The following is a 14610-nucleotide window of genomic DNA, read 5'->3' as shown; positions in this document are numbered from 1 at the left end:
AGCAGTCACTTATACATTTGTTATTAGTTAACTAGCAGTCACTTATACATTTGTTATTAGTTAACTAGCAGTCACTTATACATTTGTTATTAGTTAACTAGCAGTCACTTATACATTTGTTATTAGTTAACTAGCAGTCACTCATACATTTGTTATTAGTTAACTAGCAGTCACTTATACATTTGTTATTAGTTAACTAGCAGTCACTTATACATTTGTTATTAGTTAACTAGCAGTCACTTATACATTTGTTATTAGTTAACTTGCAGTCACTCATACATTTGTTATTAGTTAACTAGCACTCACTTATACATTTGTTATTAGTTAACTAGCAGTCAGTTATACATTTGTTTTTGGTTAACTAGCAGTCACTTATACATTTGTTATTAGTTAACTAGCAGTCACTTATATATTTGTTATTAGTTAACTAGCAGTCACTCATACATTTGTTATTAGTTAAGTAGCAGTCACTTATACATTTGTTATTATTTAACTATCAGTCACTCATACATTTGTTATTAGTTAACTATCAGTCACTCATACATTTGTTATTAGTTAACTGTCAGTCACTTATACATTTGTTATTAGTTAACTAGCAGTCAGTATACATTTGTTATTAGTTAACTAGCAGTCACTTATACATTTGTTATGAGTTAACTATCAGTCACTTATACATTTGTTATTAGTTAACTATCAGTCACTCATACATTTGTTATTAGTTAACTGTCAGTCACTTATACATTTGTTATTAGTTAACTAGCAGTCAGTATACATTTGTTATTAGTTAACTGTCAGTCACGTATACATTTGTTATTAGTTAACTATTAGTCAGTTATACATTTGTTTTTAGTTAATTAGTAGTCAGTATACATTTGTTATTACTCCACTAACAGTCAGTTATACACTTGTTAAAGGTTAACCAGTGCTCCTTAGTTACCTTCTAAGGATTTTGATTTTTCATATTCTTGTTTATTGTCACCAGTTCAACTTCATTTTTTGTTGATTCATCACACAACATCAGATATTTCAACTCTATAATAAACTCTAGGAACTATTTTGATAGATTTCATTCGATCCTCACAGGTGAGTTTCTGTTCAGGTAACGGTAGCATCATTTTGGATGGAGTCTTATGGGTTTGCTTTAATGACTGGATGATACTTGTTGACTCAGAAAAACAAAAATCAAAATAAATATCATGTAGAATATATTCCTTTTTGCCTTTAAAGATAACATCAACGATCTGAAACTTAGATCCGCCTGTCTTTGGCACTGTTCAATGTCGCAGTGCCCCGAGCTCCCTGTCCCGTCCTTGTCCAGCTGTTAGCAGAGTCTGAGTTTCCCAAGCCCCCCAGTGCCCTGGCTTGAGACCCCATCTCTGTACTAGACTCCTCCAGGCCCGACTGCTGCCGGCCTGATCTTCTTGGCAGCCATAGAGCCAAGGGAGGATCAGGATGACCGCCCGGCGGAGATAAAGACCACATGAAGTTCTCCACATTACCTCACCCGATAAGGAAACAAGCAGAGAGAGATGCAGCGAGCGAGGCAGAGAGAAGGTCAGACTGGGAGGAATTCTCTGGACGGACGGTGATGCACAGAGAGGTAGCCGATGATTTTAGGGTTTTTTTTAACATTAAAGGAAGCCAGAGTAGCACAGAGACCAGTACAATAGGGCAGCCAGAGAAAACCAGGCCACCAGGTAGATTTTTATTGAGACTTTCATCCTTTAACCAGCCCTCTAAGATCCTTTTAGATTAGACTGAAAGATGAGCTCAGCTTGCATGCTCTTAAACGTACGTACCAAAATCTCCAACCTGATGTTACTTTCAACACTGGACAGCATTTTTTCATCCAGCAACTGAAAGAAGATTCAAGACGTGATTTAAGATCTGCAAGGAGCATCTTTTACACTATTTTACCACATCAATGGCGGTGAATCCTCTAGAAGGTCTAATGTCAGTGGCAGCAAACCACCAGCTAGTCTCCAGCCCTACGGCTGAGGCCCAGAGGCAGCAGAGCCGTGCGGCCAGGAGTCCAGCAGACCTGCTCGGACACAGGCAGGGGTCACGGAGCAGCCGGGAGCCGAGGAAGAGGGTGAGTCATCCTATTTTTATAACTGAGGGTAAAGCATTACTGTGGTTTCTATGACAAAGAGGATATGCTGTACCTATTCAAATCACTCTTCCTGGCAATGGAAATACCTCTGCTCATTTCTGAAACTATTTGAACCAACTCAACAGGTTCAGGATGCACTAAATCTACAATACCAACCAACAATATCAATGACTTTACTCCTGTTAACTGGGTTAGAGTTGTTCTTGTTGAACAGGCACTACTGACTTGGATACAATAGTTTTTAGATGAGTGAGTGTGTACATTTGTCTTTTTGTACCTGCTTTTCCTGCATTGTTGCCTCACAGCAAGAGGGTCCCTAGTTCCCTTCCCAGTTAGAGCCTTTCTGTGCATGTGTGGGTTCTCTCCGGGTACTCCAGCTTCCTTCCACCAACAAAGACATGCTCATTAGATTAATAGGTGACTCTAAATTGGCCGTAGGTGTGAGTATACCTGGTTGTCTGTCTCTGTGTCAGCCCTGTGATTGACTGGTGACCAGTCCAGGGTGTACCCCGCCTCTCACTCAATGACAGCTGGGATAGGCTCCAGCCCCACTGATGTAGCTGTCTTAAGGGGATTTAAGTGACTTTTAACATGCCATAGCACATAAAACTGTTATTTAATAAAATGAATTTTCATCAAGGATTCTTTATGAAACACTTTTAAATCCACAAACAAACAGAGGTTCTTAAAGACGTTCTCGTTTTTCCTCAGATCAGATCCTGAAACAGTCGAGCCATGAGTCTGCTTTCAACTGCCTTTTTTCTTTCTTTCATATTTTCTCTACCTCAGGTTCCCACTGTGTGTGAGTCCAGATCAGACTTTGGCTCCAGATGTCGGTCTGCCGTCCAGCCCCGGTCTCTGAGAAGTCAGACCTCACCAGAAAACGCAGCACGAGAAAGAAGCCGCGTACGAAATCTACGCCAGGCCTTCCACAGTCTGCAGGTACGCTTTACAACCTTTCATTTTCTCTAACATGAGCTGTGGCTGTTCTCCAGCTGTCAGGAACTCTGAGCAATTTCACAGGAGGAACTTTAGGAGGTGGTTATGATGGTTATTCTGAGATCAGGGCTGACGTTATATCAACATCAATCCTAGTGTCAGATGAGCTCAGACCTACGGAGCCCAGGAGGTGACATGAACGTGTTTATATTTTTAATATGCGCGCACCAGATACTATATTGTGCGCACGTTTTAGTATCTTGCACGTGCTTTTTATTGGTATCTCGCGCACGCGATTTCTCATTATCTCGCACACGCATTTCTCTGTATCTCGTGCACGTTTTATTTGTATCTCGAGTGAATAAACATACTAAGATGTGCGCGCAAGATACTAAATCACGTGCGCGTATTAAAAAAACAGACACATTCATGTCACCTCCCTGGCTCCTTACAGACCACTTTCTGCTAGACTTTTCTGTCTCTGGACAAACTGAGTGGCAGTCTTCAGGAATTTTGGCCATTTAGAAAAATATTTAAATAGCCATGTGACCAATATCCTCCATTTAACAGCAATAAAACCTTCATGTCTGCCGTCAAGTAGAGACCAAGCCTGATGGTGAACAGTATATGTCTGTGTTTAACACGTAAACACTAGCACTTAGCTATTAGCTCCCAGTCAGCATATTAGCGTAGTTAGCATTAAGTTAGCACAATAGCACATTAGCGGCTACCATAACTTAGCAGCTCACAAAAAGCCAAGTACCATCCTCCACTGAAATAAATTGTCAAAACAGATAACTGTGGAAAAAATCTGCGGAAATAAATGGTTGGAAAATGGTTACTGAGTGCCCAAAATGGGCCAAAAGTTGAAAAAGTAGGCCATTTGAAGCAAATAATGGGATTAAGTAGCAAATATGGGTTAAGAAAGGAAAAAAGTGGAAAAAAATGGGTGTTACAAATCGTGAAAAGTTGTAAAAAAGTAGCAAAATAGGATAAATGGGTAAAAATGAGTGGCTAAAAAGTGAAAAGAGGTTAAAAAGTAGCAAAAATATGTTAAAATGGGCAGAAGTTGGCAAGAATAAGTGGTGAAATGTGGTTAAAGGGTGGCAAAAATGGGCCAAGATTGAAAGATCTGAGGCAAAAAAAATATGAAAAAGTAGCAAATATGGTGGCCAACATGGGTTATTAGGAGCAAAAATGGGCTAAAAGTGGCAAAAATAGGTAAAATAGGATGAAGCAAAAACATGGGTTCATTTTCTTTTTATTATTAAATAATTAATTTTTAACTTTTATTTAACCAGGAGAACCTTATTGAGATCAAGAATCTTATTTACACAAGTGTCCTGGCCAAGACAAGTAGCAGGGTTAAGAAAGGAATAAAGTGGCAACAATGGGTTAAAAGGGGTAAAATGGGTGGCGAAAGTTGTGAAAAGAGGTTTAAAAGTAGCAAAAGTTGTCGGGAATAAGTGGTCACATGCGGTTAAAGAGTGGAAAATTGGGTCTAAGGTAACAAAATGAGGCAAAGAATAGGATAAAACAGTAAATTAGGGGTTAACAAATGAAAAATGGGAATTATTATGGTGAAACATTGTTGAAAAGCAGTAAAAACTGAAAAGGGGGCAAAACAGAGTTCAAGTAAATGGTAAAATGGGCTAGAGCACTTTTCTAGTCATCTGAGTACTTAAAGCACTTTAACACCACAGGTCAGACCTTCCCATTCACTCACATTCACTCACTGATGGCAGAGGGTGCTATGGAGGAATCGCCATCAGTATTGGCTGATACCATTCGTACTCTCCCACGCCCACTGTGGAGCAAACTGGGGATGAGTGTCCTGCCCAAGGACACGTCGACACGTGACTGCAGGAGCTGGTGATCAAACCCTCAACTCTATAACAACTCTTAACTACTGAGCCACAGTCGCCTAAAGAAGTGAAAAATATGTTTAAATAGAAGCAAAAGTGGGCTAAAAATGGCAAAAAAAAAAAATGGTTTAATGCAGAAACATGCGGGGCATTATGGGAGGAAACAGTGATGAAAGGGGGATAAAAAGTGACATGAAGGAATAATTTGAACTTCAAGACCCAAGAATAGCTTGACACATTTTCAGCCCCAGGACTCTTGCATCAACGCTACTGATCCTACACACGTATTTATATCATTAATAAGTTCCAACTTTGGAGGTCCCGTTCTTTGGGTTTTTCAGTGGATTCAGGATTCTTGCAACATATCTTCTAGGTAACACAATATATCTACTTATTTGGTAACTGGCATATTTGTCAGATAGACATTTTGGCTGTTAATATTTTTTTCTGCCTGTGAAACTGGCCTTAGACCAGCTGCTGCAACTCTGAATCAGCCTGCTGATTGTTGGTCAACACACTGTCACCATCTGCACTCCTCTTCTCCTGGTCCTGGTCCTGGGGTATAGGACTTATTAGTGACCGTGTTAACTGGAGAAATCTACAACATTTGTTGATGTTGTTACAGCAGCTGATGAGAAAAGAAAGAGCCTAACACTCTCGGCTTAAAGTCCTGACTTTGCATTCTCACTTGGTGAACTGTTTGGTTTATCAGATGTGTGTGCTGCCTCTCGTGTCTGAGTCGTGCTTATTTCTGGGGATGTGCACAGCAAAAGGTGTCATCAACACAGAGGATGCATGTGTGGAATTAGCAGAAAATAAAGCTCTGGCCTTAAAAACATAATTTCATGATATTCAACACACTTTAATTTGAGTTGATCTTAGTGCTCCTCTCTCTGCAGGCCGCTCTGCCTTCAGTCCCACCGGACACTAAACTGTCTAAACTGGACGTCCTGGTTCTGGCTACCAACTACATCGCTCACCTGACGGAGACGCTGCACCAGGGAGGGACGCTGGCCGATCACAGCTTGGCTGCCAGGTCAGGGGGATACCTGCATCCTGTTAAGGTGAGGGGAACTAAACATCATGCTTGTTGTATTTAAGATTGTTTTTATTTAAGGTGGCACATCAAACCTCTTTGCTACCCTTGAACACAGCTCTATGTGGGCTAAATGAAATGCTCTGGGTGGGATGTTTGAGTTTCTCTGATAAAAAGAACAAATCTGAGGGCTGCTGTCAGTACAGTTTCTATTGAACTGAAACCAAATAAAACCCATCTAACGGAAGCAGAAAAACGATCCTCTCATTTGTTCTTTCCTTCAGAAACAGTCACAGTTTTCTGATATTTACTACCTTTTAGTGAAGCACACTCTGTGCAGAGTTTTACCCAACAGCTCCCTCTACTGGTGACCCCTGGCATGACAGCAGCTTCATTTTAATGAACTCCTTTAGAGAGGAACTCTTTTTTAAACTAAAAAAACTACACCATATTTTTCTATTTTTCTTAAGAAATAATTAAAAAACTGAGTTTAAACTGGAGTTTGGGCCGCTTTTCTCCTATTTGTTTATTTGTTTTACATGAGCACACAGAAACTTTGATGCTGTGACTCATATTTTATTTAAATTTCAGGATATAGTTCACTCATTCACAGTGCTGCTGGTACTCTCTGTCCTTCTGTGTTTTTATGCTGTTTATTATGTGTTTTTTGAGTTTATGGTATTTTTTATCTAGTGTACGTAGCAAAGCAAATAAACTCCACCTGATGAATTTAGCTCTGCAGAAAGGGAGCAGCTCTTAATTTTACCTCAGATTCAACAATGCAGCCGCAGTTCAAGTCTAAGACATGGTCTGCATTTTAGACTGGCCTGGAAAAGGAGTATCCTTTAAAAAGCTTCCATGGCATCAGAATGGACCCTTTCAACATAATCAATCATCGCATGCTTTATTGTTCCTCTCAGCACATTTAGTTTAATCCACATCAGCGTCTCTCTGCAGCCACAGTGATGTAAAATAAGTCTATCACTGCTCCTTAATGTCTATTTCTCTTTAAAATCTCAAAGAAGAAAAAGTTATTATTTATTAAAATCACACAAAGCTCACATCTGAGACATGACATAGATAGCTGATAGCCTTTTATATCAGAATCTAACTCATCGGTCTTTCTCTCTCCTCAGAAGTGGCCCATGCGGTCCCTACTCTATTGTGGCAGCGTGGGAGATCTCCTCGCAAACATCCCAGCCAATCAGAGGACACCATCTGGACGGAAGAGGACGCGGCAGCAAACGTCCGACCCAGAGGAAACAAAGGAGTGATGTTAACAGGAAAACCTTCAGCCCGGTCTCTGTTCTCTGCTGTTAACTCTTCTGCACAGCTCTGAAGACCTGCCGTGGACATTTGTGGTGAAAATTAGAGACTTTCAAAAGAACTCTGTTTCCTGTAATAACACACAGTTTGATTCATTTCTAGAGATCTGCAGAAGTTTAAACACTCGATGGGAAACATAACAGTCAGCACAGAAAATGACCTTCAGGTTCTTTAATTCAGGCCACAACAAATGCTTCATCACTGAGCCTTCATCACTGAGCCTTCATCACTGAGCCTTCATCACTGAGCCTTCATCACTGAGCCCTTGTCACTGATGCCTCGTTAGTCAGCTGAATGTTTGAACCTGTTCATTGTCGTCTGAATGCTGCATCTTTTTTAGAGGAAAGACCCTTAAACAGGGGAGTCTGAACAAGTTTTCACTGAGAGCCACATACAGAGAACATGAGAATGACTGGGCCACTTAAATCCACCCTACCTTTGGAGTTTTAGTTAGATACACTATTATTTGGCTCTGACCATTACAGCAGCAGGACCTGTAATGACGTTGCATTCAAACACGTACTTTAATATGAAGTTGGTCCCTTTTGCAGCTATAACAGCCTCCATTTTTCTTAGAAGGCTTTCCACAAGACTTTGTAGTGTTTCTGTGGGAATTTGTGCCTCTCCATTCTGTCAAGCATCTATGAGGTGAGGCACTGATGCTGGACCAGAAGGCCTGGCTCACAGTCTCTGTTCCAGTTCATCCCAGTGAGGCTTGATGGTGTTGAGGTCAGGGCTCTGTGCAGGCCAGTCAAGTTCTTCTACCCTAGGGGTGTCAAACTCAATCACAGCAGGGGCCAAAATAATAACAGTCTTGTGCAAAGGTTGTTTCCATCACAGTACCGAGCTTGAAGTCACTTAGCTCTTCAGAACGACCCATTTAGGATCACGAATGTTTGTAAATGGAGTCTGCATGGTTGGGTGCTTGATTTTATACACCTGTGGCAACAGCTCTGATCAGGGGTGTAGCACTGGGGAGGAAAAGGGTTCCCACAGTAGGGAGCAGTGTTAATTTCGTTGACTAAAACTTGGACTAAAACTATTTGTCGACAGCCTTTTTTCCATGACAAAAACTTGACTTAAACCAACAAATATAGATCTGTGATGGCTAAAACTGACAAAAAATAAGTTTAGTTTTTTTCAAAATGACTAAAACTAGACTAAAATGTAATTTAGTTTTCGTCGGGCATTCAGAATCTGTGATATTTCTCCACTGTAGGTAAATCTATCAAAAAACAATGCATCTGTATCTATTCTGCCTCTCAGCTGTAGAAAGCAGGGACCCCAGGTTTAGCAGAGTGCAGAGAACACACTACCATGATTTGGTACCAGATTTAGGCAAGAGAATAAATGCTTGGACTAAAAGTAAAGACTAAAATGTGAGGACTTTTTATGGACTAAAACTAGACTAAAATGTCTTGAGTTTTCGTCGACTAAAACTAGAGTAAAACTAAAAAGGGTAGAAATGACTAAAACGTGACTAAAACTAAAAGACATTTTGTCCAAAGACTAAGACTGAAATTAAAAATAGCTGCCAAAATTAACACTGCTGCAAAAGGCTTCCATGCATCATAGACTTTGCCAGTTTTCATTCCAGTCACACATTTGCAGCCCACTGAAAACAGCTGTCTGGGGTCCAGACCCACCAGTTGAGAACCACCTCAGTGAACCTCGCTGTGATTGTGATGGGAGTGAGAGGATGGACGGACAGATGGGCAGTGAGGGAGGGAATGTTTGAGGAACACAGCTGCTGTCTGATCGTGCTGTATCTCTGCAGTAATGGTTGTTAGATCTCATTACAGCTCTGCCACAGAATTTAACCTTTCACTCTGATAAAAACATCTGCAGCAGCAACAACTGTGGTGAACTTCATGTTTGACACACATCTAAGAGGCAGAGTCCATAATCATGCTGTTATTACATGTCTCTTCATTCATATTCCCCATAAACATCCTTGAACAATGCTGTAATCTTTGGGTATTTGATCTGAAATGACTCAGAATAAAGAAACTGTTGAGAATTCTTACTGTTTGTTGAGTTTAGTGGACTGTTTGGATTTACTCGAGAACTCACTGGAACTAGTATGGCCGAATGGTATGTACACCGCGTTCAAAATTGTTATGCACAACAGAGTTTCAAAACATTTCATAGGTTGTAAATAACTGAAAATGGTCATTTCTTTGCAGGATGTCAGAATATCCTCCCAGAGCTGCTGTTTTGATGTGAACTGCCTCCCACCCTCATAGATCTTTAGCTTGAGGATGCTCCAAAGGTTCTCAGTAGGGTTGAGGTCAGGGGAGGATGGGGGCCACACCATGAGTTTCTCTCCCTTTATGCCAATAGCAGCCAATGACACAGAGAGATTCTATGCAGCATGAGATGGTGCATTGTCATGCATGAAGATCATTTTGCTACTGAAGGCACTGTTCTTCTTTTTGTACCATGGAAGACAGTGGTCAGTCAGAAACTCTATATACTTCATACTTCATGATTCTGGCCTAAAACATGACTCCGCTCCCTGACTCGTTTACATGTAAGCCAAAATGAAAATCCTTCTGTCGCTGCCAAGACAGGTCTGAAATGGACTTTAGCTCACTTGGACAAACAATTAGCATGCTGCACAGGTTTAACCTTGCAAAGCAGATGGATATGCCTGTTTCCGTGTTTCTCACTGGCGAATCCATCTTGCAAAGCTCCCATCTGAACTGTTTGAAAGTGGCAGGACCAATCAGCGACGAGGGGCAGTACTTTCAGGTACAGCGGAGTCGTGACGTAAACAAGCAGCAACAAGACGCCAGGGCATTTATGGTGGAAGAGATTGGCATGGATGTTTTATCAGAGCTTGACATTTCTTCATTAAAAGAAGAACAAAGAACAGCAGTGAGTTGTTTTCTTTTCAAAAACGACAAAAGTCGTGTACTGACATGCCTGCAGTCACCATGGTTTGCGTTATGCTGTTCTCTATGGAGTTTATTCGTCGGTGCTGGTTATGTCACGTGTTGTTGCTCTGACTGGCCTGTAGAGATGTGACGGACACATCGTTCATCCAATCACCCTCCAAGTTTTTTTCAAAGCCTCTGCCCTTTCCCAAACACTGGTTATGAGAGGTTTACCAGATGGATGTGTGAACCTGTCAGGTTACCCTTCTGTCACATCACCTTCACAGTTCTTGCATCCACTGAACTTGTGAGTTTATGTGAAAACTCACAAGTAAAAATGTAAAAAAAAAAAAATGTAAAAAAAAAGGGAAAGAACTTTTAGCCGAGGTCACAATTGGCACTGTTTTAGTTATCGTTTTTGTTTCAGACTGAAAATGATTTAAAAAATCTGCATAAGAGGGCGCGCAGATGGTCATGTGGTTCAAGGCGCTACCCATTTACGCGGTTGGCCCGGGTTACGGCATGTCTCTCCCCACTCTCTTTCCTATTTCCGAGTCTATCCACTGTCCTTCCTCTATCTAATGAAGGCGTGAAAAGGCACAAAAATAAATCTTAAAAAAAAAAAAAAAAAAACAATCTGCTTAAGAGAGTTCAAATGTTCCACTAGCTATACCCTGATTGATCTGCTACTGATCAATCTTTGCATGATCGGCATATAAAATCAATACATCTTATCACCTTGTTAATACCCTGATGTCTGTGCTGTGGTGTAATTATTCAAGCTAACTGAACTGCCAGCTGATAAGTATCAGACACATCAGCATACTGAATCAAACAAGGTCAAATACAGCAGCTTTGACTGTTGGTTTGAGGAAATCTCTGCAGGTCAGTCATCCTCCTCCTCTTAAAGAAGCCGTGGTGAGATACCAAAAAGTCCCATTAGTTAAAAATATTAAACTATCTTTGGAACCAGAGTTAAAAGCAACAGGATAAAAGCTTGTTAGCTAACAAAAAAGGGGAATTTATGTTACATTATTGTCATGTAGATAAAAGACTATCAGGAGAATGTAAAGGATGTGAGGCAGCACATGAAAAGAAAGGGCTGAAATATGCTGACCTGGGCGCAGAGTGCAGGGAGCACGAGGCTTTGTAGGGGCTCAACATGTTCAGAGATCTTTGGCTATGTGGGCGAGCTCTGAGCACGGCAATGAGGGAGGTGGCAGAAGAGGCAGAAAGGGCAAGCTTTTGGCTCTGGCTAAAGAGACAGGACAAGGCATGGGGCGCTGCAAACTCCTGAAGAGGGCTGGCTGCAGGGAGCGTCCCTGTTCACTGCCCCGCCACCATGACATGTTCAGGGACAAGTGACAATACATCAGTGAGTGGTGGTCCCCGGCTGATGACCCTGCAGCCAGCCATACAGGCAGCGGTGGAGGTGCAGAAGGACATCCTATCATCTAGCTTAATTTGCCCCAAGCCTGACACTCCTTGTCCCGTATACTGACATTACTCCTCTCTTCTTTGTATATATATTTAGATAACCCCACAAAATAAGTATTGTCCTCAAAGGTGCATTTGTGGGCCATCAGACACACCAGAAAATGAAAGACTTGCAGTGAGTGAATGCCTGCCTGATACAGGTAAAGACCACCTCTGTTACTCGTCTTAAAGGGACTTTTCTCTGGCTGTGCAAAAGGACAAACGACTGCTCAAAGCCTTCAGGAGCAGCTAGAAATATCCACAGAAATATCCAAATCTTGGAGATTCTGCTTCTCTGTCATTTTTGCTGTTCCAAGCTGTGATTTATCTTACTTATTTTAGGTTTATTAGAGTTGATCTAAAAGTGGACTCCAGGGACTCTCAGAGGTCAAAAGGGGGACACAATGGGTCCATGTTTAAGATTTTCATCTTTAAATGATAGATTATAAATTTTATGGTCTTGGTTTTATTAAAATTCTTTGTTAATTTTGTCTAAAATTAACCTCATATGGAGGTCTTTGGTGTATTTAGGGATGCTGTGTGAGAAAAAGGAGGATTATTGATCTGACAATGATGTCACAGTTTTAGTAAAAATTCAGATCAAACACAAATTTCTCCCTGATACACTACCGTCACACATCATACCTACTCTGCTGAGGCTCTGAGCTCCAAGTAGGATATTGTGTCCCCTATATGGCAAAGAAATTATTTACAAACAAAAGTCAAATATAAAATTAACAAATAACAAAATTAGGTTTCAATGAAAAAACTTCAACAAACAGCAGCATAATTTATAAAATGTTCTGAAACATATTATTTTGTATTTGACCAGTGGTTCTAAAATGGCACACTGGTGCACTGAGGTAAGTCTAGGTGTGCGGTGGGAATTCATCTAACTATACATCATTACTACAACCATGCAGCAACTAAAGATACTATAACCCAATGATACTCAACGTGTGGCTCTAGAGCCACATGTGGCTCTTTTGGGATGATTTGTGGCTCTTTTATGTCTTTGAAATATTATTCCCCCAGAAAACCTTAAAAAAGGGAAACGTTTGGGGCGCGCCAGTGGTCGAGTAGTTGGGGCGCGCACCATGTGTGTGGGCGGCCTGGGTTCGGGTCTGGCCTGGGGCCCTTTACCACATGTCTCTCCCCTGCTCTTGGCCCTGTTTACGAGTCTATCCACTGTCCTCCTAACTTGACACGGCAGATGGATGTTTTTCACACATCCATCTGGTAAAGCTTCAATAGGAAACGTTTGAGAAAAGGCAGAGGCTTTGCGAAAATCTCAGAGTGTGATTGGATGGACGTTCTGTCTATTGCATCTCTACGGGCCAATAAGAGCAACAAAACACGTGACATAGCTGCTATCGAGCTCCGCATGCGCTGCTAGTGAGGAATAACGCGAAACATGGTGACTACAGACATGTCAGTACTCGACTTTTGTCATTTTGAAAAGAAAACGACTCACTGCTGTTCTTTGTTCTTCTTTTAATGAAGAAATGTCATCAAGTTCTGATAAAACTGGCGCTTTAGCAGCATCGATGCTAATCTCTTCCTCCATAACTGCACCAGCTCTTGCTGCTGCTTGTTTACGTAGTGACTCTGCTGCGCCTGAAAGTACTGCCCCTCGTCACTGATTGGTCCTGTCACTTTCTAACCGAGCCCAAACGGTTCCGATGGGAGCTTAACAAGATGGATTCATCGGTGAAAAACAAGGAAAGGGGCGTATCCATCTGTTTTGCAAGGTTACTGTCCTCCACTATCCGATGAAGGCATGAAAAGGCCCAAAAAACAAATCTTTAAAAAACAAAACAAAAAACAAAAAAAAAAAAAACAAAGGTAAACTTTGACCTCAGAAATGATTCGTTACAGGTCACATTGATCAGTTTGGTTCCCACCCTTATACAGTAGGCTTTAACTGTCAAACTTAATTGTCACCCATATTATCTGTCTCTATATTTCCATTGCCCTTATTTGCAATCTTGCCCCTTATTTCCATTTTTTGCAACTTAAATCAATTTTTGCTGCTTTTTACCAATTTAAGCTGCCTTTTGCGATTAAATGCCACTTTTTCCCATTTTTTGCAAATTTTTGCAGTTTTTTCCCAGTTTAGTCACATCCCACCTAGTTTAGCCACTTCTTTCCCATTTTAATCACTTTACACCCAGTTTTGTGCCATTTTGTGCCAATTTTGACACTTTTCACTCATTTTTGCCATCTGTAACTCTTTTTTGGTCACTTTTAAACCATTCTTGCCACTTTCTCCACATTTTAGCCACTTTTCACCCATTTTGACACTTTTTGCTGCGTTTTGCCCATTTTAGTCATTTTTTACTCATTTTTGCTGTTTTCTGCTTTTTGACCATTTTTTCTACCTTTAAGTCATTTCTTGTCACTTCTCACTTATTTTTGCCACTTTCTCCCCATTTTTTCTATTTTTTGTTAGTTTTTGACATGTTATACCCATTTTGCCCATTTATACCCATTTTTACCACTTTTTGCTGCTTTTTGCCCATTCTAGTCACTTATTATTCATTTTTGCTTTGAGTTTTTTTTCTGCTTTTTGACGATTTTTTCTACCTTTAACTCATTTTTTTCACTTCTCACCCATTTTTTTGCCATTTTTCACCCACTGTTGCCTAGCTTTACCCATTTTGCCCCATACACTCATTTTTGCCATCTGTAACTCGTTTGTTTGTCACTTCTCACCTATTTTTGCCACCTTTTCCATTTTGTTGCCATTTTACACCAACTTTGCTCCTTTAAACCCATTTTTACTACTTTTTGCTGCTTTTTGCCCATTTTAGTCACTTACTATTCATTTTTGCTTTGTGTTTTCTGCTTTTTGAGCATTTTTTTTCTACCTTTATCTCATTTTTTTCACTTGTTCCCTTTTTATTGCCATTTTTGACCCATTTTTACCTATCTTTACCCATTTTGCCCCTTAATACTCATTTTACAACTTCTTGC

General features: G+C 40.6%; 1 protein-coding gene across 1 annotated transcript; it reads left to right on the top strand.

The window, feature by feature from the left end:
• The first annotated feature begins 1522 nt into the window (after positions 1–1522).
• LOC121521568 (transcription factor 24-like) lies at positions 1523–8502 on the top strand. Its single transcript, XM_041805661.1, has 4 exons — positions 1523–2092; positions 2903–3055; positions 5817–5981; positions 7090–8502. Exons 1-4 carry the CDS (start codon positions 1925–1927, stop codon positions 7225–7227), a joined length of 624 nt encoding a protein of 207 aa, XP_041661595.1. The 5' UTR covers positions 1523–1924; the 3' UTR covers positions 7228–8502.
• Positions 8503–14610: the final 6108 nt, after the last annotated feature.

The sequence above is a fragment of the Cheilinus undulatus genome, linkage group 14, assembly GCF_018320785.1.
Source record: "Cheilinus undulatus linkage group 14, ASM1832078v1, whole genome shotgun sequence".
Classification (NCBI taxonomy): Eukaryota; Metazoa; Chordata; class Actinopteri; order Labriformes; family Labridae; genus Cheilinus; species Cheilinus undulatus.
This window is presented reverse-complemented; position numbering and strand designations above follow the sequence as displayed.